The following is a 24,171-nucleotide window of genomic DNA, read 5'->3' as shown; positions in this document are numbered from 1 at the left end:
AGCTCTTCATCTTAACACTTATGATTTGTATTTGGAAGTGACTTGTTTCTGTTCAGTGTCTTGAACGTTTTTTTTCCTAGGAATGTTCAAATGCCTCAAAGTAATCACTGTACTTTCCTTGTAGTGTCTCAACTTCAAGTTCTGTCTCGACATCATCGTCAATATCAACATCATCAAGTGTGTCCACTTCGTCAAGGTAGCAATGAAGTTATAGTATATTATGATAGAAGTAATGATTGCATCAAGTATCCAACTATAAGAATTCCAGAAAAGCAACCTTCTAAGAGCTTATCTCGGGAACAGGAAGTGATGATCTTCCGTGTTTGTTTGTTTTTTTTTTTTTCTCTAGTGTGTCGACATCTAGTTCTGTTTCAACATCATCGTCAATATCGACGTCATCGAGTGTGTCCACTTCATCAAGGTAAATAATTTAGCTTTCACAGGCTTAGTTGAGCCTTTAATTTTATGATCTTGAATTGTGTTAATGGAGTATCGATGTCGAAATTAAACTTTTCCTGGAGTTACTTTTTCAGTTCACAACCGACAAGAAAAATTCTGTATCGTTTGCTGTATGATGATAATTGATTTTTCTCTTTAAGTGTCTCCACTTCAAGTTCTGTGTCGACATCATCGTCAGTATCAACGTCATCAAGTGTGTCCACTTCGTCAAGGTAGCGATTAATTTTATAGTACCTTATGTGAGTTTTGATGATTGCTTCAAGTATCCAACTATGAGAACTGAGAATGGTATTAATTTGCTTATCGTTTAAACAACTTTTTTTAATTACTGAAGAAAAGCAACCTTTTAAAAAGTCATCTCAGGAATATAAAGTGATGATCTTCCGTTTTTTTCTAGTGTATCCACATCTAGTTCTGTTTCAACATCATCTTCAATATCGACGTCATCGAGTGTGTCCACTTCATCAAGGTAAAGACTGATTATTAGTTTAATTTAGCTTCCCTTGTTGGATAATACAAACAAAATTTAAGATATTTTTACGATACTCGATGATTTTTAAGATAATTTATATTGCCTGGTAAGGCTTAAAATCAATTCAGTCCTGAACTAGGCTACCTTAGGCTTCGTTGAATCTATAATTTCAGAATCTTGAATTGTGTTCATTGAGTAATGATGTCGAAATTAAACTTTTCCTGGAGTTGTTATTTTCACTACTGATAAGAAAAACTCTCGTTATCGTTTGCTGTATGATGGTAATGGATTCTTGATTTTTAGTGTCTCCACTTCAAGTTCTGTGTCGACATCATCGTCAATATCAACATCATCAAGTGTGTCCACTTCATCAAGGTAATAAAACATTATCCAATTAAGGTTTGCTTGTCTGTTTTTGAGATCACTTCGTCTGTATATAATAAAACAATTAATCTTTTCAATCTCGGGGAATAGTAGTGGCAGAATATTTATCTCCATTTCAAAGAATAATTTTTAAAGAGTCATAGGTTACAGCGAATGAGATAGTTGTTGTGTGAACGATTCTTGCACTATGTAGACCTAGTTTAGGGGAGTACCAGGTGGAACGTAACGTTCGTAAAGACACTTAGGCGATAATTTTCTAATCCTTAAACATAATGAACGATCTTTCTCTTTGTTTCCAGTTTGTCCACATCAAGTTCTATTTCAACATCGTCGTCGGTATCGACATCATCAAGTATATCGACACCCACTACGACTAGTCTATCAACAGCAACCACGTCCAGGTATTAGAGAATCCATGTTTTTAGGAATATCTTGATGAAATAGTGAGATAGCTTTCTTGACCTCTTAATGTTATATATACCACTTCCAAAGCGCCAGACTGAAGACTGGCCATTATGAAATGAAGTTTTCAAAGGTTAACTTCAATCATATATATCGTGATTTTCGTTTATTAAAGAGATTCTTAAGTCCTTGAACTCATTAAATTCATCGTAATAATCTTTGAACTTTCCTTTTAGTGTCTCAACTTCAAGTTCTGTGTCGACATCATCGTCAATATCAACGTCATCAAGTGTGTCAACTTCGTCGAGGTATAACAGAGTATGCTTAACTAATTCGATTTGTAAAATTACTTTAACCCGTAGCACAGTATAATGGTTGAATGCAAATTATTAAGGTGTATAACTTTTCTCTTCAAGTGACAAAAATCAACATTTGACGATTCATGTGGAAATTCTCGTTTCCTTTCTAGTATTTCAACATCAAGTTCTATTTCAACATCGTCGTCGGCATCGACATCATCGAGTGTTTCGACACCCACTACGACCAGTTTGTCAACAGCAACTACGTCTAGGTATGGAGGAATCAACAGATAGTATAGTCAACAACAAGCTTTTGTTTTTACTAGTCTATTTTTAACGCTTTACTATAGTTATCACTTACTTTTGGAACGCTCATCGTGAATTCATTTCAAAGATAGGTACTAGCGAAGTTGCATTTTTGCGTCATGCAGACCTTCACAAGCTCTTCATCTTAACACTTATGATTTGTATTTGGAAGTGACTTGTTTCTGTTCAGTGTCTTGAACGTTTTTTTTCCTAGGAATGTTCAAATGTCTCAAAGTAATCACTGTACTTTCCTTGTAGTGTCTCAACTTCAAGTTCTGTCTCGACATCATCGTCAATATCAACATCATCAAGTGTGTCCACTTCGTCAAGGTAGCAATGAAGTTATAGTATATTATGATAGAAGTAATGATTGCATCAAGTATCCAACTATAAGAATTCCAGAAAAGCAACCTTTTAAGAGCTCATCTCGGGAACAGGAAGTGATGATCTTCCGTGTTTGTTTGTTTTTTTTTTCGCTAGTGTGTCGACATCTAGTTCTGTTTCAACATCATCGTCAATATCGACGTCATCGAGTGTGTCCACTTCATCAAGGTAAATAATTTAGCTTTCACAGGCTTAGTTGAGCCTTTAATTTTATGATCTTGAATTGTGTTAATGGAGTATCGATGTCGAAATTAAACTTTTCCTGGAGTTACTTTTTCAGTTCACAACCGACAAGAAAAATTCTGTATCGTTTGCTGTATGATGATAATTGATTTTTCTCTTTAAGTGTCTCCACTTCAAGTTCTGTGTCGACATCATCGTCAGTATCAACGTCATCAAGTGTGTCCACTTCGTCAAGGTAGCGATTAATTTTATAGTACCTTATGTGAGTTTTGATGATTGCTTCAAGTATCCAACTATGAGAACTGAGAATGGTATTAATTTGCTTATCGTTTAAACAACTTTTTTTAATTACTGAAGAAAAGCAACCTTTTAAAAAGTCATCTCAGGAATATAAAGTGATGATCTTCCGTTTTTTTCTAGTGTATCCACATCTAGTTCTGTTTCAACATCATCTTCAATATCGACGTCATCGAGTGTGTCCACTTCATCAAGGTAAAGACTGATTATTAGTTTAATTTAGCTTCCCTTGTTGGATAATACAAACAAAATTTAAGATATTTTTACGATACTCGATGATTTTTAAGATAATTTATATTGCCTGGTAAGGCTTAAAATCAATTCAGTCCTGAACTAGGCTACCTTAGGCTTCGTTGAATCTATAATTTCAGAATCTTGAATTGTGTTCATTGAGTAATGATGTCGAAATTAAACTTTTCCTGGAGTTGTTATTTTCACTACTGATAAGAAAAACTCTCGTTATCGTTTGCTGTATGATGGTAATGGATTCTTGATTTTTAGTGTCTCCACTTCAAGTTCTGTGTCGACATCATCGTCAATATCAACATCATCAAGTGTGTCCACTTCATCAAGGTAATAAAACATTATCCAATTAAGGTTTGCTTGTCTGTTTTTGAGATCACTTCGTCTGTATATAATAAAACAATTAATCTTTTCAATCTCGGGGAATAGTAGTGGCAGAATATTTATCTCCATTTCAAAGAATAATTTTTAAAGAGTCATAGGTTACAGCGAATGAGATAGTTGTTGTGTGAACGATTCTTGCACTATGTAGACCTAGTTTAGGGGAGTACCAGGTGGAACGTAACGTTCGTAAAGACACTTAGGCGATAATTTTCTAATCCTTAAACATAATGAACGATCTTTCTCTTTGTTTCCAGTTTGTCCACATCAAGTTCTATTTCAACATCGTCGTCGGTATCGACATCATCAAGTATATCGACACCCACTACGACTAGTCTATCAACAGCAACCACGTCCAGGTATTAGAGAATCCATGTTTTTAGGAATATCTTGATGAAATAGTGAGATAGCTTTCTTGACCTCTTAATGTTATATATACCACTTCCAAAGCGCCAGACTGAAGACTGGCCATTATGAAATGAAGTTTTCAAAGGTTAACTTCAATCATATATATCGTGATTTTCGTTTATTAAAGAGATTCTTAAGTCCTTGAACTCATTAAATTCATCGTAATAATCTTTGAACTTTCCTTTTAGTGTCTCAACTTCAAGTTCTGTGTCGACATCATCGTCAATATCAACGTCATCAAGTGTGTCAACTTCGTCGAGGTATAACAGAGTATGCTTAACTAATTCGATTTGTAAAATTACTTTAACCCGTAGCACAGTATAATGGTTGAATGCAAATTATTAAGGTGTATAACTTTTCTCTTCAAGTGACAAAAATCAACATTTGACGATTCATGTGGAAATTCTCGTTTCCTTTCTAGTATTTCAACATCAAGTTCTATTTCAACATCGTCGTCGGCATCGACATCATCGAGTGTTTCGACACCCACTACGACCAGTTTGTCAACAGCAACTACGTCTAGGTATGGAGGAATCAACAGATAGTATAGTCAACAACAAGCTTTTGTTTTTACTAGTCTATTTTTAACGCTTTACTATAGTTATCACTTACTTTTGGAACGCTCATCGTGAATTCATTTCAAAGATAGGTACTAGCGAAGTTGCATTTTTGCGTCATGCAGACCTTCACAAGCTCTTCATCTTAACACTTATGATTTGTATTTGGAAGTGACTTGTTTCTGTTCAGTGTCTTGAACGTTTTTTTTCCTAGGAATGTTCAAATGTCTCAAAGTAATCACTGTACTTTCCTTGTAGTGTCTCAACTTCAAGTTCTGTCTCGACATCATCGTCAATATCAACATCATCAAGTGTGTCCACTTCGTCAAGGTAGCAATGAAGTTATAGTATATTATGATAGAAGTAATGATTGCATCAAGTATCCAACTATAAGAATTCCAGAAAAGCAACCTTTTAAGAGCTCATCTCGGGAACAGGAAGTGATGATCTTCCGTGTTTGTTTGTTTTTTTTTTCGCTAGTGTGTCGACATCTAGTTCTGTTTCAACATCATCGTCAATATCGACGTCATCGAGTGTGTCCACTTCATCAAGGTAAATAATTTAGCTTTCACAGGCTTAGTTGAGCCTTTAATTTTATGATCTTGAATTGTGTTAATGGAGTATCGATGTCGAAATTAAACTTTTCCTGGAGTTACTTTTTCAGTTCACAACCGACAAGAAAAATCCTGTATCGTTTGCTGTATGATGATAATTGATTTTTCTCTTTAAGTGTCTCCACTTCAAGTTCTGTGTCGACATCATCGTCAGTATCAACGTCATCAAGTGTGTCCACTTCGTCAAGGTAGCGATTAATTTTATAGTACCTTATGTGAGTTTTGATGATTGCTTCAAGTATCCAACTATGAGAACTGAGAATGGTATTAATTTGCTTATCGTTTAAACAACTTTTTTTAATTACTGAAGAAAAGCAACCTTTTAAAAAGTCATCTCAGGAATATAAAGTGATGATCTTCCGTTTTTTTCTAGTGTATCCACATCTAGTTCTGTTTCAACATCATCTTCAATATCGACGTCATCGAGTGTGTCCACTTCATCAAGGTAAAGACTGATTATTAGTTTAATTTAGCTTCCCTTGTTGGATAATACAAACAAAATTTAAGATATTTTTACGATACTCGATGATTTTTAAGATAATTTATATTGCCTGGTAAGGCTTAAAATCAATTCAGTCCTGAACTAGGCTACCTTAGGCTTCGTTGAATCTATAATTTCAGAATCTTGAATTGTGTTCATTGAGTAATGATGTCGAAATTAAACTTTTCCTGGAGTTGTTATTTTCACTACTGATAAGAAAAACTCTCGTTATCGTTTGCTGTATGATGGTAATGGATTCTTGATTTTTAGTGTCTCCACTTCAAGTTCTGTGTCGACATCATCGTCAATATCAACATCATCAAGTGTGTCCACTTCATCAAGGTAATAAAACATTATCCAATTAAGGTTTGCTTGTCTGTTTTTGAGATCACTTCGTCTGTATATAATAAAACAATTAATCTTTTCAATCTCGGGGAATAGTAGTGGCAGAATATTTATCTCCATTTCAAAGAATAATTTTTAAAGAGTCATAGGTTACAGCGAATGAGATAGTTGTTGTGTGAACGATTCTTGCACTATGTAGACCTAGTTTAGGGGAGTACCAGGTGGAACGTAACGTTCGTAAAGACACTTAGGCGATAATTTTCTAATCCTTAAACATAATGAACGATCTTTCTCTTTGTTTCCAGTTTGTCCACATCAAGTTCTATTTCAACATCGTCGTCGGTATCGACATCATCAAGTATATCGACACCCACTACGACTAGTCTATCAACAGCAACCACGTCCAGGTATTAGAGAATCCATGTTTTTAGGAATATCTTGATGAAATAGTGAGATAGCTTTCTTGACCTCTTAATGTTATATATACCACTTCCAAAGCGCCAGACTGAAGACTGGCCATTATGAAATGAAGTTTTCAAAGGTTAACTTCAATCATATATATCGTGATTTTCGTTTATTAAAGAGATTCTTAAGTCCTTGAACTCATTAAATTCATCGTAATAATCTTTGAACTTTCCTTTTAGTGTCTCAACTTCAAGTTCTGTGTCGACATCATCGTCAATATCAACGTCATCAAGTGTGTCAACTTCGTCGAGGTATAACAGAGTATGCTTAACTAATTCGATTTGTAAAATTACTTTAACCCGTAGCACAGTATAATGGTTGAATGCAAATTATTAAGGTGTATAACTTTTCTCTTCAAGTGACAAAAATCAACATTTGACGATTCATGTGGAAATTCTCGTTTCCTTTCTAGTATTTCAACATCAAGTTCTATTTCAACATCGTCGTCGGCATCGACATCATCGAGTGTTTCGACACCCACTACGACCAGTTTGTCAACAGCAACTACGTCTAGGTATGGAGGAATCAACAGATAGTATAGTCAACAACAAGCTTTTGTTTTTACTAGTCTATTTTTAACGCTTTACTATAGTTATCACTTACTTTTGGAACGCTCATCGTGAATTCATTTCAAAGATAGGTACTAGCGAAGTTGCATTTTTGCGTCATGCAGACCTTCACAAGCTCTTCATCTTAACACTTATGATTTGTATTTGGAAGTGACTTGTTTCTGTTCAGTGTCTTGAACGTTTTTTTTCCTAGGAATGTTCAAATGCCTCAAAGTAATCACTGTACTTTCCTTGTAGTGTCTCAACTTCAAGTTCTGTCTCGACATCATCGTCAATATCAACATCATCAAGTGTGTCCACTTCGTCAAGGTAGCAATGAAGTTATAGTATATTATGATAGAAGTAATGATTGCATCAAGTATCCAACTATAAGAATTCCAGAAAAGCAACCTTCTAAGAGCTTATCTCGGGAACAGGAAGTGATGATCTTCCGTGTTTGTTTGTTTTTTTTTTTTTCTCTAGTGTGTCGACATCTAGTTCTGTTTCAACATCATCGTCAATATCGACGTCATCGAGTGTGTCCACTTCATCAAGGTAAATAATTTAGCTTTCACAGGCTTAGTTGAGCCTTTAATTTTATGATCTTGAATTGTGTTAATGGAGTATCGATGTCGAAATTAAACTTTTCCTGGAGTTACTTTTTCAGTTCACAACCGACAAGAAAAATTCTGTATCGTTTGCTGTATGATGATAATTGATTTTTCTCTTTAAGTGTCTCCACTTCAAGTTCTGTGTCGACATCATCGTCAGTATCAACGTCATCAAGTGTGTCCACTTCGTCAAGGTAGCGATTAATTTTATAGTACCTTATGTGAGTTTTGATGATTGCTTCAAGTATCCAACTATGAGAACTGAGAATGGTATTAATTTGCTTATCGTTTAAACAACTTTTTTTAATTACTGAAGAAAAGCAACCTTTTAAAAAGTCATCTCAGGAATATAAAGTGATGATCTTCCGTTTTTTTCTAGTGTATCCACATCTAGTTCTGTTTCAACATCATCTTCAATATCGACGTCATCGAGTGTGTCCACTTCATCAAGGTAAAGACTGATTATTAGTTTAATTTAGCTTCCCTTGTTGGATAATACAAACAAAATTTAAGATATTTTTACGATACTCGATGATTTTTAAGATAATTTATATTGCCTGGTAAGGCTTAAAATCAATTCAGTCCTGAACTAGGCTACCTTAGGCTTCGTTGAATCTATAATTTCAGAATCTTGAATTGTGTTCATTGAGTAATGATGTCGAAATTAAACTTTTCCTGGAGTTGTTATTTTCACTACTGATAAGAAAAACTCTCGTTATCGTTTGCTGTATGATGGTAATGGATTCTTGATTTTTAGTGTCTCCACTTCAAGTTCTGTGTCGACATCATCGTCAATATCAACATCATCAAGTGTGTCCACTTCATCAAGGTAATAAAACATTATCCAATTAAGGTTTGCTTGTCTGTTTTTGAGATCACTTCGTCTGTATATAATAAAACAATTAATCTTTTCAATCTCGGGGAATAGTAGTGGCAGAATATTTATCTCCATTTCAAAGAATAATTTTTAAAGAGTCATAGGTTACAGCGAATGAGATAGTTGTTGTGTGAACGATTCTTGCACTATGTAGACCTAGTTTAGGGGAGTACCAGGTGGAACGTAACGTTCGTAAAGACACTTAGGCGATAATTTTCTAATCCTTAAACATAATGAACGATCTTTCTCTTTGTTTCCAGTTTGTCCACATCAAGTTCTATTTCAACATCGTCGTCGGTATCGACATCATCAAGTATATCGACACCCACTACGACTAGTCTATCAACAGCAACCACGTCCAGGTATTAGAGAATCCATGTTTTTAGGAATATCTTGATGAAATAGTGAGATAGCTTTCTTGACCTCTTAATGTTATATATACCACTTCCAAAGCGCCAGACTGAAGACTGGCCATTATGAAATGAAGTTTTCAAAGGTTAACTTCAATCATATATATCGTGATTTTCGTTTATTAAAGAGATTCTTAAGTCCTTGAACTCATTAAATTCATCGTAATAATCTTTGAACTTTCCTTTTAGTGTCTCAACTTCAAGTTCTGTGTCGACATCATCGTCAATATCAACGTCATCAAGTGTGTCAACTTCGTCGAGGTATAACAGAGTATGCTTAACTAATTCGATTTGTAAAATTACTTTAACCCGTAGCACAGTATAATGGTTGAATGCAAATTATTAAGGTGTATAACTTTTCTCTTCAAGTGACAAAAATCAACATTTGACGATTCATGTGGAAATTCTCGTTTCCTTTCTAGTATTTCAACATCAAGTTCTATTTCAACATCGTCGTCGGCATCGACATCATCGAGTGTTTCGACACCCACTACGACCAGTTTGTCAACAGCAACTACGTCTAGGTATGGAGGAATCAACAGATAGTATAGTCAACAACAAGCTTTTGTTTTTACTAGTCTATTTTTAACGCTTTACTATAGTTATCACTTACTTTTGGAACGCTCATCGTGAATTCATTTCAAAGATAGGTACTAGCGAAGTTGCATTTTTGCGTCATGCAGACCTTCACAAGCTCTTCATCTTAACACTTATGATTTGTATTTGGAAGTGACTTGTTTCTGTTCAGTGTCTTGAACGTTTTTTTTCCTAGGAATGTTCAAATGTCTCAAAGTAATCACTGTACTTTCCTTGTAGTGTCTCAACTTCAAGTTCTGTCTCGACATCATCGTCAATATCAACATCATCAAGTGTGTCCACTTCGTCAAGGTAGCAATGAAGTTATAGTATATTATGATAGAAGTAATGATTGCATCAAGTATCCAACTATAAGAATTCCAGAAAAGCAACCTTTTAAGAGCTCATCTCGGGAACAGGAAGTGATGATCTTCCGTGTTTGTTTGTTTTTTTTTTCGCTAGTGTGTCGACATCTAGTTCTGTTTCAACATCATCGTCAATATCGACGTCATCGAGTGTGTCCACTTCATCAAGGTAAATAATTTAGCTTTCACAGGCTTAGTTGAGCCTTTAATTTTATGATCTTGAATTGTGTTAATGGAGTATCGATGTCGAAATTAAACTTTTCCTGGAGTTACTTTTTCAGTTCACAACCGACAAGAAAAATCCTGTATCGTTTGCTGTATGATGATAATTGATTTTTCTCTTTAAGTGTCTCCACTTCAAGTTCTGTGTCGACATCATCGTCAGTATCAACGTCATCAAGTGTGTCCACTTCGTCAAGGTAGCGATTAATTTTATAGTACCTTATGTGAGTTTTGATGATTGCTTCAAGTATCCAACTATGAGAACTGAGAATGGTATTAATTTGCTTATCGTTTAAACAACTTTTTTTAATTACTGAAGAAAAGCAACCTTTTAAAAAGTCATCTCAGGAATATAAAGTGATGATCTTCCGTTTTTTTCTAGTGCATCCACATCTAGTTCTGTTTCAACATCATCTTCAATATCGACGTCATCGAGTGTGTCCACTTCATCAAGGTAAAGACTGATTATTAGTTTAATTTAGCTTCCCTTGTTGGATAATACAAACAAAATTTAAGATATTTTTACGATACTCGATGATTTTTAAGATAATTTATATTGCCTGGTAAGGCTTAAAATCAATTCAGTCCTGAACTAGGCTACCTTAGGCTTCGTTGAATCTATAATTTCAGAATCTTGAATTGTGTTCATTGAGTAATGATGTCGAAATTAAACTTTTCCTGGAGTTGTTATTTTCACTACTGATAAGAAAAACTCTCGTTATCGTTTGCTGTATGATGGTAATGGATTCTTGATTTTTAGTGTCTCCACTTCAAGTTCTGTGTCGACATCATCGTCAATATCAACATCATCAAGTGTGTCCACTTCATCAAGGTAATAAAACATTATCCAATTAAGGTTTGCTTGTCTGTTTTTGAGATCACTTCGTCTGTATATAATAAAACAATTAATCTTTTCAATCTCGGGGAATAGTAGTGGCAGAATATTTATCTCCATTTCAAAGAATAATTTTTAAAGAGTCATAGGTTACAGCGAATGAGATAGTTGTTGTGTGAACGATTCTTGCACTATGTAGACCTAGTTTAGGGGAGTACCAGGTGGAACGTAACGTTCGTAAAGACACTTAGGCGATAATTTTCTAATCCTTAAACATAATGAACGATCTTTCTCTTTGTTTCCAGTTTGTCCACATCAAGTTCTATTTCAACATCGTCGTCGGTATCGACATCATCAAGTATATCGACACCCACTACGACTAGTCTATCAACAGCAACCACGTCCAGGTATTAGAGAATCCATGTTTTTAGGAATATCTTGATGAAATAGTGAGATAGCTTTCTTGACCTCTTAATGTTATATATACCACTTCCAAAGCGCCAGACTGAAGACTGGCCATTATGAAATGAAGTTTTCAAAGGTTAACTTCAATCAGATATATCGTGATTTTCGTTTATTAAAGAGATTCTTAAGTCCTTGAACTCATTAAATTCATCGTAATAATCTTTGAACTTTCCTTTTAGTGTCTCAACTTCAAGTTCTGTGTCGACATCATCGTCAATATCAACGTCATCAAGTGTGTCAACTTCGTCGAGGTATAACAGAGTATGCTTAACTAATTCGATTTGTAAAATTACTTTAACCCGTAGCACAGTATAATGGTTGAATGCAAATTATTAAGGTGTATAACTTTTCTCTTCAAGTGACAAAAATCAACATTTGACGATTCATGTGGAAATTCTCGTTTCCTTTCTAGTATTTCAACATCAAGTTCTATTTCAACATCGTCGTCGGCATCGACATCATCGAGTGTTTCGACACCCACTACGACCAGTTTGTCAACCGCAACTACGTCTAGGTATGGAGGAATCAACAGATAGTATAGTCAACAACAAGCTTTTGTTTTTATTAGTCTATTTTTAACGCTTTACTATAGTTATCACTTACTTTTGGAACGCTCATCGTGAATTCATTTCAAAGATAGGTACTAGCGAAGTTGCATTTTTGCGTCATGCAGACCTTCACAAGCTCTTCATCTTAACACTTATGATTTGTATTTGGAAGTGACTTGTTTCTGTTCAGTGTCTTGAACGTTTTTTTTCCTAGGAATGTTCAAATGCCTCAAAGTAATCACTGTACTTTCCTTGTAGTGTCTCAACTTCAAGTTCTGTCTCGACATCATCGTCAATATCAACATCATCAAGTGTGTCCACTTCGTCAAGGTAGCAATGAAGTTATAGTATATTATGATAGAAGTAATGATTGCATCAAGTATCCAACTATAAGAATTCCAGAAAAGCAACCTTTTAAGAGCTTATCTCGGGAACAGGAAGTGATGATCTTCCGTGGTTGTTTGTTTTTTTTTTTTTCTCTAGTGTGTCGACATCTAGTTCTGTTTCAACATCATCGTCAATATCGACGTCATCGAGTGTGTCCACTTCATCAAGGTAAATAATTTAGCTTTCACAGGCTTAGTTGAGCCTTTAATTTTATGATCTTGAATTGTGTTAATGGAGTATCGATGTCGAAATTAAACTTTTCCTGGAGTTACTTTTTCAGTTCACAACCGACAAGAAAAATTCTGTATCGTTTGCTGTATGATGATAATTGATTTTTCTCTTTAAGTGTCTCCACTTCAAGTTCTGTGTCGACATCATCGTCAGTATCAACGTCATCAAGTGTGTCCACTTCGTCAAGGTAGCGATTAATTTTATAGTACCTTATGTGAGTTTTGATGATTGCTTCAAGTATCCAACTATGAGAACTGAGAATGGTATTAATTTGCTTATCGTTTAAACAACTTTTTTTAATTACTGAAGAAAAGCAACCTTTTAAAAAGTCATCTCAGGAATATAAAGTGATGATCTTCCGTTTTTTTCTAGTGCATCCACATCTAGTTCTGTTTCAACATCATCTTCAATATCGACGTCATCAAGTGTGTCCACTTCATCAAGGTAAAGACTGATTATTAGTTTAATTTAGCTTTCCCTGTTAGATAATACAAACAAAATTTAAGATATTTTATGTCTCCTTTCCCAGATGCAATTAAATACAACTTAATGAAAAAACTATACTCAATTATTTGGTCAACAGCCGAGCTTTGTTTGCAAAGAGCGCCCCCCAAAAATGTAATCCAGATCCAGTGTTGGGATAAATTTTGGCCACACGAGGTGGCCGCTTAATTGATTAAATTATACATAGTCAAATAAAGCTAATTAGGAACGATTATTTCGTTCGTAAAGCTCTAGCAAAGGTGAGGGCACGAGAGAAACGGCAGGCCCACAATAAAATACCCAATACAAAGAAGTAAAAAATATACGAGGTGGAGGAAGGGAGGAGGAGGGTTGAACTCGCAGAGTGTTAGGTCTGGAGACAAAGAGGACGAACTCGAGGAACACGCATCATCTTATAGGTCTCAATGGAAACGAGGCTATGTACTTTTCCGTCTCAACTCGTGACTATTGCCAAATAATCAATCTATTGTTAGTTAGGTCATCAGATAGTCTCGTGACTATTACTCAATCCTTTTGTTACGTTGCACAAATTACACTCCATCCCACTCCGGTTGAACCCTGCTCACTGCCATTCCTCCCTAGCTTACCTTAGTTGTTAAACTGTGATAGTTACATTTAATAATTAATAAAAGTGGGTAGGAGTCATAAACACTTTTATTTGGCGGCAAATAAATTCATTTTACGATACTCGATGATTTTTAAGATAATTTATATTGCCTGCTAAGGCTTAAAATCAATTCCTGAACCAGGCTATCCTAGGCTTTGTTGAACCTATAATTTCGGGATCTTGAATTGTGTTCATTGAGTATTGATGTCGAAATTAAACTTTTCCTGGAGTTGTTATTTTCACTACTGATAAGAAAAACTCTCGTTATCGTTTGCTGTATGATGGTAATGGATTCTTGATTTTTAGTGTCTCCACTTCAAGTTCTGTGTCGACATCATCGTCAATATCAACATCATCAAGTGTGTCCACTTCATCAAGGTAATAAAACATTATCCAATTAAGGTTTGCTTGTCTGTTTTTGAGATCACTTCGTCTGTATATAATAAAACAATTAATCTTTTCAATCTCGGGGAATAGTAGTGGCAGAATATTTATCTCCATTTCAAAGAATAATTTTTAAAGAGTCATAGGTTACAGCGAATGAGATAGTTGTTGTGTGAACGATTCTTGCACTATGTAGACCTAGTTTAGGGGAGTACCAGGTGGAACGTAACGTTCGTAAAGACACTTAGGCGATAATTTTCTAATCCTTAAACATAATGAACGATCTTTCTCTTTGTTTCCAGTTTGTCCACATCAAGTTCTATTTCAACATCGTCGTCGGTATCGACATCATCAAGTATATCGACACCCACTACGACTAGTCTATCAACAGCAACCACGTCCAGGTATTAGAGAATCCATGTTTTTAGGAATATCTTGATGAAATAGTGAGATAGCTTTCTTGACCTCTTAATGTTATATATACCACTTCCAAAGCGCCAGACTGAAGACTGGCCATTATGAAATGAAGTTTTCAAAGGTTAACTTCAATCAGATATATCGTGATTTTCGTTTATTAAAGAGATTCTTAAGTCCTTGAACTCATTAAATTCATCGTAATAATCTTTGAACTTTCCTTTTAGTGTCTCAACTTCAAGTTCTGTGTCGACATCATCGTCAATATCAACGTCATCAAGTGTGTCAACTTCGTCGAGGTATAACAGAGTATGCTTAACTAATTCGATTTGTAAAATTACTTTAACCCGTAGCACAGTATAATGGTTGAATGCAAATTATTAAGGTGTATAACTTTTCTCTTCAAGTGACAAAAATCAACATTTGACGATTCATGTGGAAATTCTCGTTTCCTTTCTAGTATTTCAACATCAAGTTCTATTTCAACATCGTCGTCGGCATCGACATCATCGAGTGTTTCGACACCCACTACGACCAGTTTGTCAACAGCAACTACGTCTAGGTATGGAGGAATCAACAGATAGTATAGTCAACAACAAGCTTTTGTTTTTATTAGTCTATTTTTAACGCTTTACTATAGTTATCACTTACTTTTGGAACGCTCATCGTGAATTCATTTCAAAGATAGGTACTAGCGAAGTTGCATTTTTGCGTCATGCAGACCTTCACAAGCTCTTCATCTTAACACTTATGATTTGTATTTGGAAGTGACTTGTTTCTGTTCAGTGTCTTGAACGTTTTTTTTCCTAGGAATGTTCAAATGCCTCAAAGTAATCACTGTACTTTCCTTGTAGTGTCTCAACTTCAAGTTCTGTCTCGACATCATCGTCAATATCAACATCATCAAGTGTGTCCACTTCGTCAAGGTAGCAATGAAGTTATAGTATATTATGATAGAAGTAATGATTGCATCAAGTATCCAACTATAAGAATTCCAGAAAAGCAACCTTTTAAGAGCTTATCTCGGGAACAGGAAGTGATGATCTTCCGTGGTTGTTTGTTTTTTTTTTTTTCTCTAGTGTGTCGACATCTAGTTCTGTTTCAACATCATCGTCAATATCGACGTCATCGAGTGTGTCCACTTCATCAAGGTAAATAATTTAGCTTTCACAGGCTTAGTTGAGCCTTTAATTTTATGATCTTGAATTGTGTTAATGGAGTATCGATGTCGAAATTAAACTTTTCCTGGAGTTACTTTTTCAGTTCACAACCGACAAGAAAAATTCTGTATCGTTTGCTGTATGATGATAATTGATTTTTCTCTTTAAGTGTCTCCACTTCAAGTTCTGTGTCGACATCATCGTCAGTATCAACGTCATCAAGTGTGTCCACTTCGTCAAGGTAGCGATTAATTTTATAGTACCTTATGTGAGTTTTGATGATTGCTTCAAGTATCCAACTATGAGAACTGAGAATGGTATTAATTTGCTTATCGTTTAAACAACTTTTTTTAATTACTGAAGAAAAGCAACCTTTTAAAAAGTCATCTCAGGAATATAAAGTGATGATCTTCCGTTTTTTTCTAGTGCATCCACATCTAGTTCTGTTTCAACATCATCTTCAATATCGACGTCATCAAGTGTGTCCACTTCATCAAGGTAAAGACTGATTATTAGTTTAATTTAGCTTTCCCTGTTAGATAATACAAACAAAATTTAAGATATTTTATGTCTCCTTTCCCAGATGCAATTAAATACAACTTAATGAAAAAACTATACTCAATTATTTGGTCAACAGCCGAGCTTTGTTTGCAAAGAGCGCCCCCCAAAAATGTAATCCAGATCCAGTGTTGGGATAAATTTTGGCCACACGAGGTGGCCGCTTAATTGATTAAATTATACATAGTCAAATAAAGCTAATTAGGAACGATTATTTCGTTCGTAAAGCTCTAGCAAAGGTGAGGGCACGAGAGAAACGGCAGGCCCACAATAAAATACCCAATACAAAGAAGTAAAAAATATACGAGGTGGAGGAAGGGAGGAGGAGGGTTGAACTCGCAGAGTGTTAGGTCTGGAGACAAAGAGGACGAACTCGAGGAACACGCATCATCTTATAGGTCTCAATGGAAACGAGGCTATGTACTTTTCCGTCTCAACTCGTGACTATTGCCAAATAATCAATCTATTGTTAGTTAGGTCATCAGATAGTCTCGTGACTATTACTCAATCCTTTTGTTACGTTGCACAAATTACACTCCATCCCACTCCGGTTGAACCCTGCTCACTGCCATTCCTCCCTAGCTTACCTTAGTTGTTAAACTGTGATAGTTACATTTAATAATTAATAAAAGTGGGTAGGAGTCATAAACACTTTTATTTGGCGGCAAATAAATTCATTTTACGATACTCGATGATTTTTAAGATAATTTATATTGCCTGCTAAGGCTTAAAATCAATTCCTGAACCAGGCTATCCTAGGCTTTGTTGAACCTATAATTTCGGGATCTTGAATTGTGTTCATTGAGTATTGATGTCGAAATTAAACTTTTCCTGGAGTTGTTATTTTCACTACTGATAAGAAAAACTCTCGTTATCGTTTGCTGTATGATGGTAATGGATTCTTGATTTTTAGTGTCTCCACTTCAAGTTCTGTGTCGACATCATCGTCAATATCAACATCATCAAGTGTGTCCACTTCATCAAGGTAATAAAACATTATCCAATTAAGGTTTGCTTGTCTGTTTTTGAGATCACTTCGTCTGTATATAATAAAACAATTAATCTTTTCAATCTCGGGGAATAGTAGTGGCAGAATATTTATCTCCATTTCAAAGAATAATTTTTAAAGAGTCATAGGTTACAGCGAATGAGATAGTTGTTGTGTGAACGATTCTTGCACTATGTAGACCTAGTTTAGGGGAGTACCAGGTGGAACGTAACGTTCGTAAAGACACTTAGGCGATAATTTTCTAATCCTTAAACATAATGAACGATCTTTCTCTTTGTTTCCAGTTTGTCCACATCAAGTTCTATTTCAACATCGTCGTCGGTATCGACATCATCAAGTATATCGACACCCACTACGACTAGTCTATCAACAGCAACCACGTCCAGGTATTAGAGAATCCATGTTTTTAGGAATATCTTGATGAAATAGTGAGATAGCTTTCTTGACCTCTTAATGTTATATATACCACTTCCAAAGCGCCAGACTGAAGACTGGCCATTATGAAATGAAGTTTTCAAAGGTTAACTTCAATCAGATATATCGTGATTTTCGTTTATTAAAGAGATTCTTAAGTCCTTGAACTCATTAAATTCATCGTAATAATCTTTGAACTTTCCTTTTAGTGTCTCAACTTCAAGTTCTGTGTCGACATCATCGTCAATATCAACGTCATCAAGTGTGTCAACTTCGTCGAGGTATAACAGAGTATGCTTAACTAATTCGATTTGTAAAATTACTTTAACCCGTAGCACAGTATAATGGTTGAATGCAAATTATTAAGGTGTATAACTTTTCTCTTCAAGTGACAAAAATCAACATTTGACGATTCATGTGGAAATTCTCGTTTCCTTTCTAGTATTTCAACATCAAGTTCTATTTCAACATCGTCGTCGGCATCGACATCATCGAGTGTTTCGACACCCACTACGACCAGTTTGTCAACAGCAACTACGTCTAGGTATGGAGGAATCAACAGATAGTATAGTCAACAACAAGCTTTTGTTTTTATTAGTCTATTTTTAACGCTTTACTATAGTTATCACTTACTTTTGGAACGCTCATCGTGAATTCATTTCAAAGATAGGTACTAGCGAAGTTGCATTTTTGCGTCATGCAGACCTTCACAAGCTCTTCATCTTAACACTTATGATTTGTATTTGGAAGTGACTTGTTTCTGTTCAGTGTCTTGAACGTTTTTTTTCCTAGGAATGTTCAAATGCCTCAAAGTAATCACTGTACTTTCCTTGTAGTGTCTCAACTTCAAGTTCTGTCTCGACATCATCGTCAATATCAACATCATCAAGTGTGTCCACTTCGTCAAGGTAGCAATGAAGTTATAGTATATTATGATAGAAGTAATGATTGCATCAAGTATCCAACTATAAGAATTCCAGAAAAGCAACCTTTTAAGAGCTTATCTCGGGAACAGGAAGTGATGATCTTCCGTGGTTGTTTGTTTTTTTTTTTTTCTCTAGTGTGTCGACATCTAGTTCTGTTTCAACATCATCGTCAATATCGACGTCATCGAGTGTGTCCACTTCATCAAGGTAAATAATTTAGCTTTCACAGGCTTAGTTGAGCCTTTAATTTTATGATCTTGAATTGTGTTAATGGAGTATCGATGTCGAAATTAAACTTTTCCTGGAGTTACTTTTTCAGTTCACAACCGACAAGAAAAATTCTGTATCGTTTGCTGTATGATGATAATTGATTTTTCTCTTTAAGTGTCTCCACTTCAAGTTCTGTGTCGACATCATCGTCAGTATCAACGTCATCAAGTGTGTCCACTTCGTCAAGGTAGCGATTAATTTTATAGTACCTTATGTGAGTTTTGATGATTGCTTCAAGTATCCAACTATGAGAACTGAGAATGGTATTAATTTGCTTATCGTTTAAACAACTTTTTTTAATTACTGAAGAAAAGCAACCTTTTAAAAAGTCATCTCAGGAATATAAAGTGATGATCTTCCGTTTTTTTCTAGTGCATCCACATCTAGTTCTGTTTCAACATCATCTTCAATATCGACGTCATCAAGTGTGTCCACTTCATCAAGGTAAAGACTGATTATTAGTTTAATTTAGCTTTCCCTGTTAGATAATACAAACAAAATTTAAGATATTTTATGTCTCCTTTCCCAGATGCAATTAAATACAACTTAATGAAAAAACTATACTCAATTATTTGGTCAACAGCCGAGCTTTGTTTGCAAAGAGCGCCCCCCAAAAATGTAATCCAGATCCAGTGTTGGGATAAATTTTGGCCACACGAGGTGGCCGCTTAATTGATTAAATTATACATAGTCAAATAAAGCTAATTAGGAACGATTATTTCGTTCGTAAAGCTCTAGCAAAGGTGAGGGCACGAGAGAAACGGCAGGCCCACAATAAAATACCCAATACAAAGAAGTAAAAAATATACGAGGTGGAGGAAGGGAGGAGGAGGGTTGAACTCGCAGAGTGTTAGGTCTGGAGACAAAGAGGACGAACTCGAGGAACACGCATCATCTTATAGGTCTCAATGGAAACGAGGCTATGTACTTTTCCGTCTCAACTCGTGACTATTGCCAAATAATCAATCTATTGTTAGTTAGGTCATCAGATAGTCTCGTGACTATTACTCAATCCTTTTGTTACGTTGCACAAATTACACTCCATCCCACTCCGGTTGAACCCTGCTCACTGCCATTCCTCCCTAGCTTACCTTAGTTGTTAAACTGTGATAGTTACATTTAATAATTAATAAAAGTGGGTAGGAGTCATAAACACTTTTATTTGGCGGCAAATAAATTCATTTTACGATACTCGATGATTTTTAAGATAATTTATATTGCCTGCTAAGGCTTAAAATCAATTCCTGAACCAGGCTATCCTAGGCTTTGTTGAACCTATAATTTCGGGATCTTGAATTGTGTTCATTGAGTATTGATGTCGAAATTAAACTTTTCCTGGAGTTGTTATTTTCACTACTGATAAGAAAAACTCTCGTTATCGTTTGCTGTATGATGGTAATGGATTCTTGATTTTTAGTGTCTCCACTTCAAGTTCTGTGTCGACATCATCGTCAATATCAACATCATCAAGTGTGTCCACTTCATCAAGGTAATAAAACATTATCCAATTAAGGTTTGCTTGTCTGTTTTTGAGATCACTTCGTCTGTATATAATAAAACAATTAATCTTTTCAATCTCGGGGAATAGTAGTGGCAGAATATTTATCTCCATTTCAAAGAATAATTTTTAAAGAGTCATAGGTTACAGCGAATGAGATAGTTGTTGTGTGAACGATTCTTGCACTATGTAGACCTAGTTTAGGGGAGTACCAGGTGGAACGTAACGTTCGTAAAGACACTTAGGCGATAATTTTCTAATCCTTAAACATAATGAACGATCTTTCTCTTTGTTTCCAGTTTGTCCACATCAAGTTCTATTTCAACATCGTCGTCGGTATCGACATCATCAAGTATATCGACACCCACTACGACTAGTCTATCAACAGCAACCACGTCCAGGTATTAGAGAATCCATGTTTTTAGGAATATCTTGATGAAATAGTGAGATAGCTTTCTTGACCTCTTAATGTTATATATACCACTTCCAAAGCGCCAGACTGAAGACTGGCCATTATGAAATGAAGTTTTCAAAGGTTAACTTCAATCAGATATATCGTGATTTTCGTTTATTAAAGAGATTCTTAAGTCCTTGAACTCATTAAATTCATCGTAATAATCTTTGAACTTTCCTTTTAGTGTCTCAACTTCAAGTTCTGTGTCGACATCATCGTCAATATCAACGTCATCAAGTGTGTCAACTTCGTCGAGGTATAACAGAGTATGCTTAACTAATTCGATTTGTAAAATTACTTTAACCCGTAGCACAGTATAATGGTTGAATGCAAATTATTAAGGTGTATAACTTTTCTCTTCAAGTGACAAAAATCAACATTTGACGATTCATGTGGAAATTCTCGTTTCCTTTCTAGTATTTCAACATCAAGTTCTATTTCAACATCGTCGTCGGCATCGACATCATCGAGTGTTTCGACACCCACTACGACCAGTTTGTCAACAGCAACTACGTCTAGGTATGGAGGAATCAACAGATAGTATAGTCAACAACAAGCTTTTGTTTTTATTAGTCTATTTTTAACGCTTTACTATAGTTATCACTTACTTTTGGAACGCTCATCGTGAATTCATTTCAAAGATAGGTACTAGCGAAGTTGCATTTTTGCGTCATGCAGACCTTCACAAGCTCTTCATCTTAACACTTATGATTTGTATTTGGAAGTGACTTGTTTCTGTTCAGTGTCTTGAACGTTTTTTTTCCTAGGAATGTTCAAATGCCTCAAAGTAATCACTGTACTTTCCTTGTAGTGTCTCAACTTCAAGTTCTGTCTCGACATCATCGTCAATATCAACATCATCAAGTGTGTCCACTTCGTCAAGGTAGCAATGAAGTTATAGTATATTATGATAGAAGTAATGATTGCATCAAGTATCCAACTATAAGAATTCCAGAAAAGCAACCTTTTAAGAGCTTATCTCGGGAACAGGAAGTGATGATCTTCCGTGGTTGTTTGTTTTTTTTTTTTTCTCTAGTGTGTCGACATCTAGTTCTGTTTCAACATCATCGTCAATATCGACGTCATCGAGTGTGTCCACTTCATCAAGGTAAATAATTTAGCTTTCACAGGCTTAGTTGAGCCTTTAATTTTATGATCTTGAATTGTGTTAATGGAGTATCGATGTCGAAATTAAACTTTTCCTGGAGTTACTTTTTCAGTTCACAACCGACAAGAAAAATTCTGTATCGTTTGCTGTATGATGATAATTGATTTTTCTCTTTAAGTGTCTCCACTTCAAGTTCTGTGTCGACATCATCGTCAGTATCAACGTCATCAAGTGTGTCCACTTCGTCAAGGTAGCGATTAATTTTATAGTACCTTATGTGAGTTTTGATGATTGCTTCAAGTATCCAACTATGAGAACTGAGAATGGTATTAATTTGCTTATCGTTTAAACAACTTTTTTTAATTACTGAAGAAAAGCAACCTTTTAAAAAGTCATCTCAGGAATATAAAGTGATGATCTTCCGTTTTTTTCTAGTGCATCCACATCTAGTTCTGTTTCAACATCATCTTCAATATCGACGTCATCAAGTGTGTCCACTTCATCAAGGTAAAGACTGATTATTAGTTTAATTTAGCTTTCCCTGTTAGATAATACAAACAAAATTTAAGATATTTTATGTCTCCTTTCCCAGATGCAATTAAATACAACTTAATGAAAAAACTATACTCAATTATTTGGTCAACAGCCGAGCTTTGTTTGCAAAGAGCGCCCCCCAAAAATGTAATCCAGATCCAGTGTTGGGATAAATTTTGGCCACACGAGGTGGCCGCTTAATTGATTAAATTATACATAGTCAAATAAAGCTAATTAGGAACGATTATTTCGTTCGTAAAGCTCTAGCAAAGGTGAGGGCACGAGAGAAACGGCAGGCCCACAATAAAATACCCAATACAAAGAAGTAAAAAATATACGAGGTGGAGGAAGGGAGGAGGAGGGTTGAACTCGCAGAGTGTTAGGTCTGGAGACAAAGAGGACGAACTCGAGGAACACGCATCATCTTATAGGTCTCAATGGAAACGAGGCTATGTACTTTTCCGTCTCAACTCGTGACTATTGCCAAATAATCAATCTATTGTTAGTTAGGTCATCAGATAGTCTCGTGACTATTACTCAATCCTTTTGTTACGTTGCACAAATTACACTCCATCCCACTCCGGTTGAACCCTGCTCACTGCCATTCCTCCCTAGCTTACCTTAGTTGTTAAACTGTGATGGTTACATTTAATAATTAATAAAAGTGGGTAGGAGTCATAAACACTTTTATTTGGCGGCAAATAAATTCATTTTACGATACTCGATGATTTTTAAGATAATTTATATTGCCTGGTAAGGCTTAAAATCAATTCCTGAACCAGGCTATCCTAGGCTTTGTTGAACCTATAATTTCGGGATCTTGAATTGTGTTCATTGAGTATTGATGTCGAAATTAAACTTTTCCTGGAGTTGTTATTTTCATAACTGATAAGAAAAACTCTCGTTATCGTTTGCTGTATGATGGTAATGGATTCTTGATTTTTAGTGTGTCAACTTCAAGTTCTGTGTCGACATCAACGTCAATATCAACATCATCAAGTGTGTCTACTTCATCAAGGTAATGGAGAGTCTGGTTATCTTATTTTATTTGCTTGCAGAAACTAAAAAAAATTGCATTACAGTTAATTGAATATTTAGTGTCAAGTGGTGAGTTTTTTGAAACAGTTTCATTTCGTTACTTAAGACATCAGCGTTTTTACCTGTATTAAAAGGCCAGTTTTTTATTGGTTGATCTCAACATATGTGGTGATAATCTTTCCTTTCGTTTTCAACGTGTCGACATCAAGTTCTGTTTCAACATCGTCGTCGGTATCGACATCATCGAGTGTTTCGACACCCACGACGACCAGTTTGTCAACAGCGACTACGTCTAGGTATGTAAAAGTCGATAGGTGAACTTGTTAGCAATAAGTATCTGTTTTCACGTTTCCCTTTCTAATAGTTTATGATAGGTAACAGCTCACAAACAGAACTAAACACCACAAACTATATAGACAAGACGCTTTTTTTTCCTACAGTTTTTGAAAAGCTCAGTAAAAATGTGTAAAACAAAATGTAAATGTATAAAAACGTGTAAATAATGGCTTTTCTTTTTTGTTAATGTGTCAACCTCAAG

At 35.3% G+C, this 24,171-nt stretch overlaps 1 protein-coding gene across 1 annotated transcript in view; it reads left to right on the top strand.

The window, feature by feature from the left end:
• The window catches only part of LOC145469193 (uncharacterized), a 47,102-nt gene that overhangs the window by 14,068 nt on the left and 8,863 nt on the right, over positions 1 to 24,171 (top strand). The window contains exon 10 of the mRNA XM_081452889.1: positions 23,542 to 23,613. Coding sequence (XP_081309015.1) covers positions 23,542 to 23,613 — 72 coding nt within the window. The remainder of the gene's footprint in view (positions 1 to 23,541; positions 23,614 to 24,171) is intronic.

Source organism: Orbicella franksi, chromosome 15, assembly GCF_964199315.1.
Source record: "Orbicella franksi chromosome 15, jaOrbFran1.1, whole genome shotgun sequence".
Taxonomy (NCBI): domain Eukaryota; kingdom Metazoa; phylum Cnidaria; class Anthozoa; order Scleractinia; family Merulinidae; genus Orbicella; species Orbicella franksi.
The sequence above is the reverse complement of the archived record's forward strand: the minus strand, read 5'-3'. Positions and strand labels throughout refer to the sequence as shown.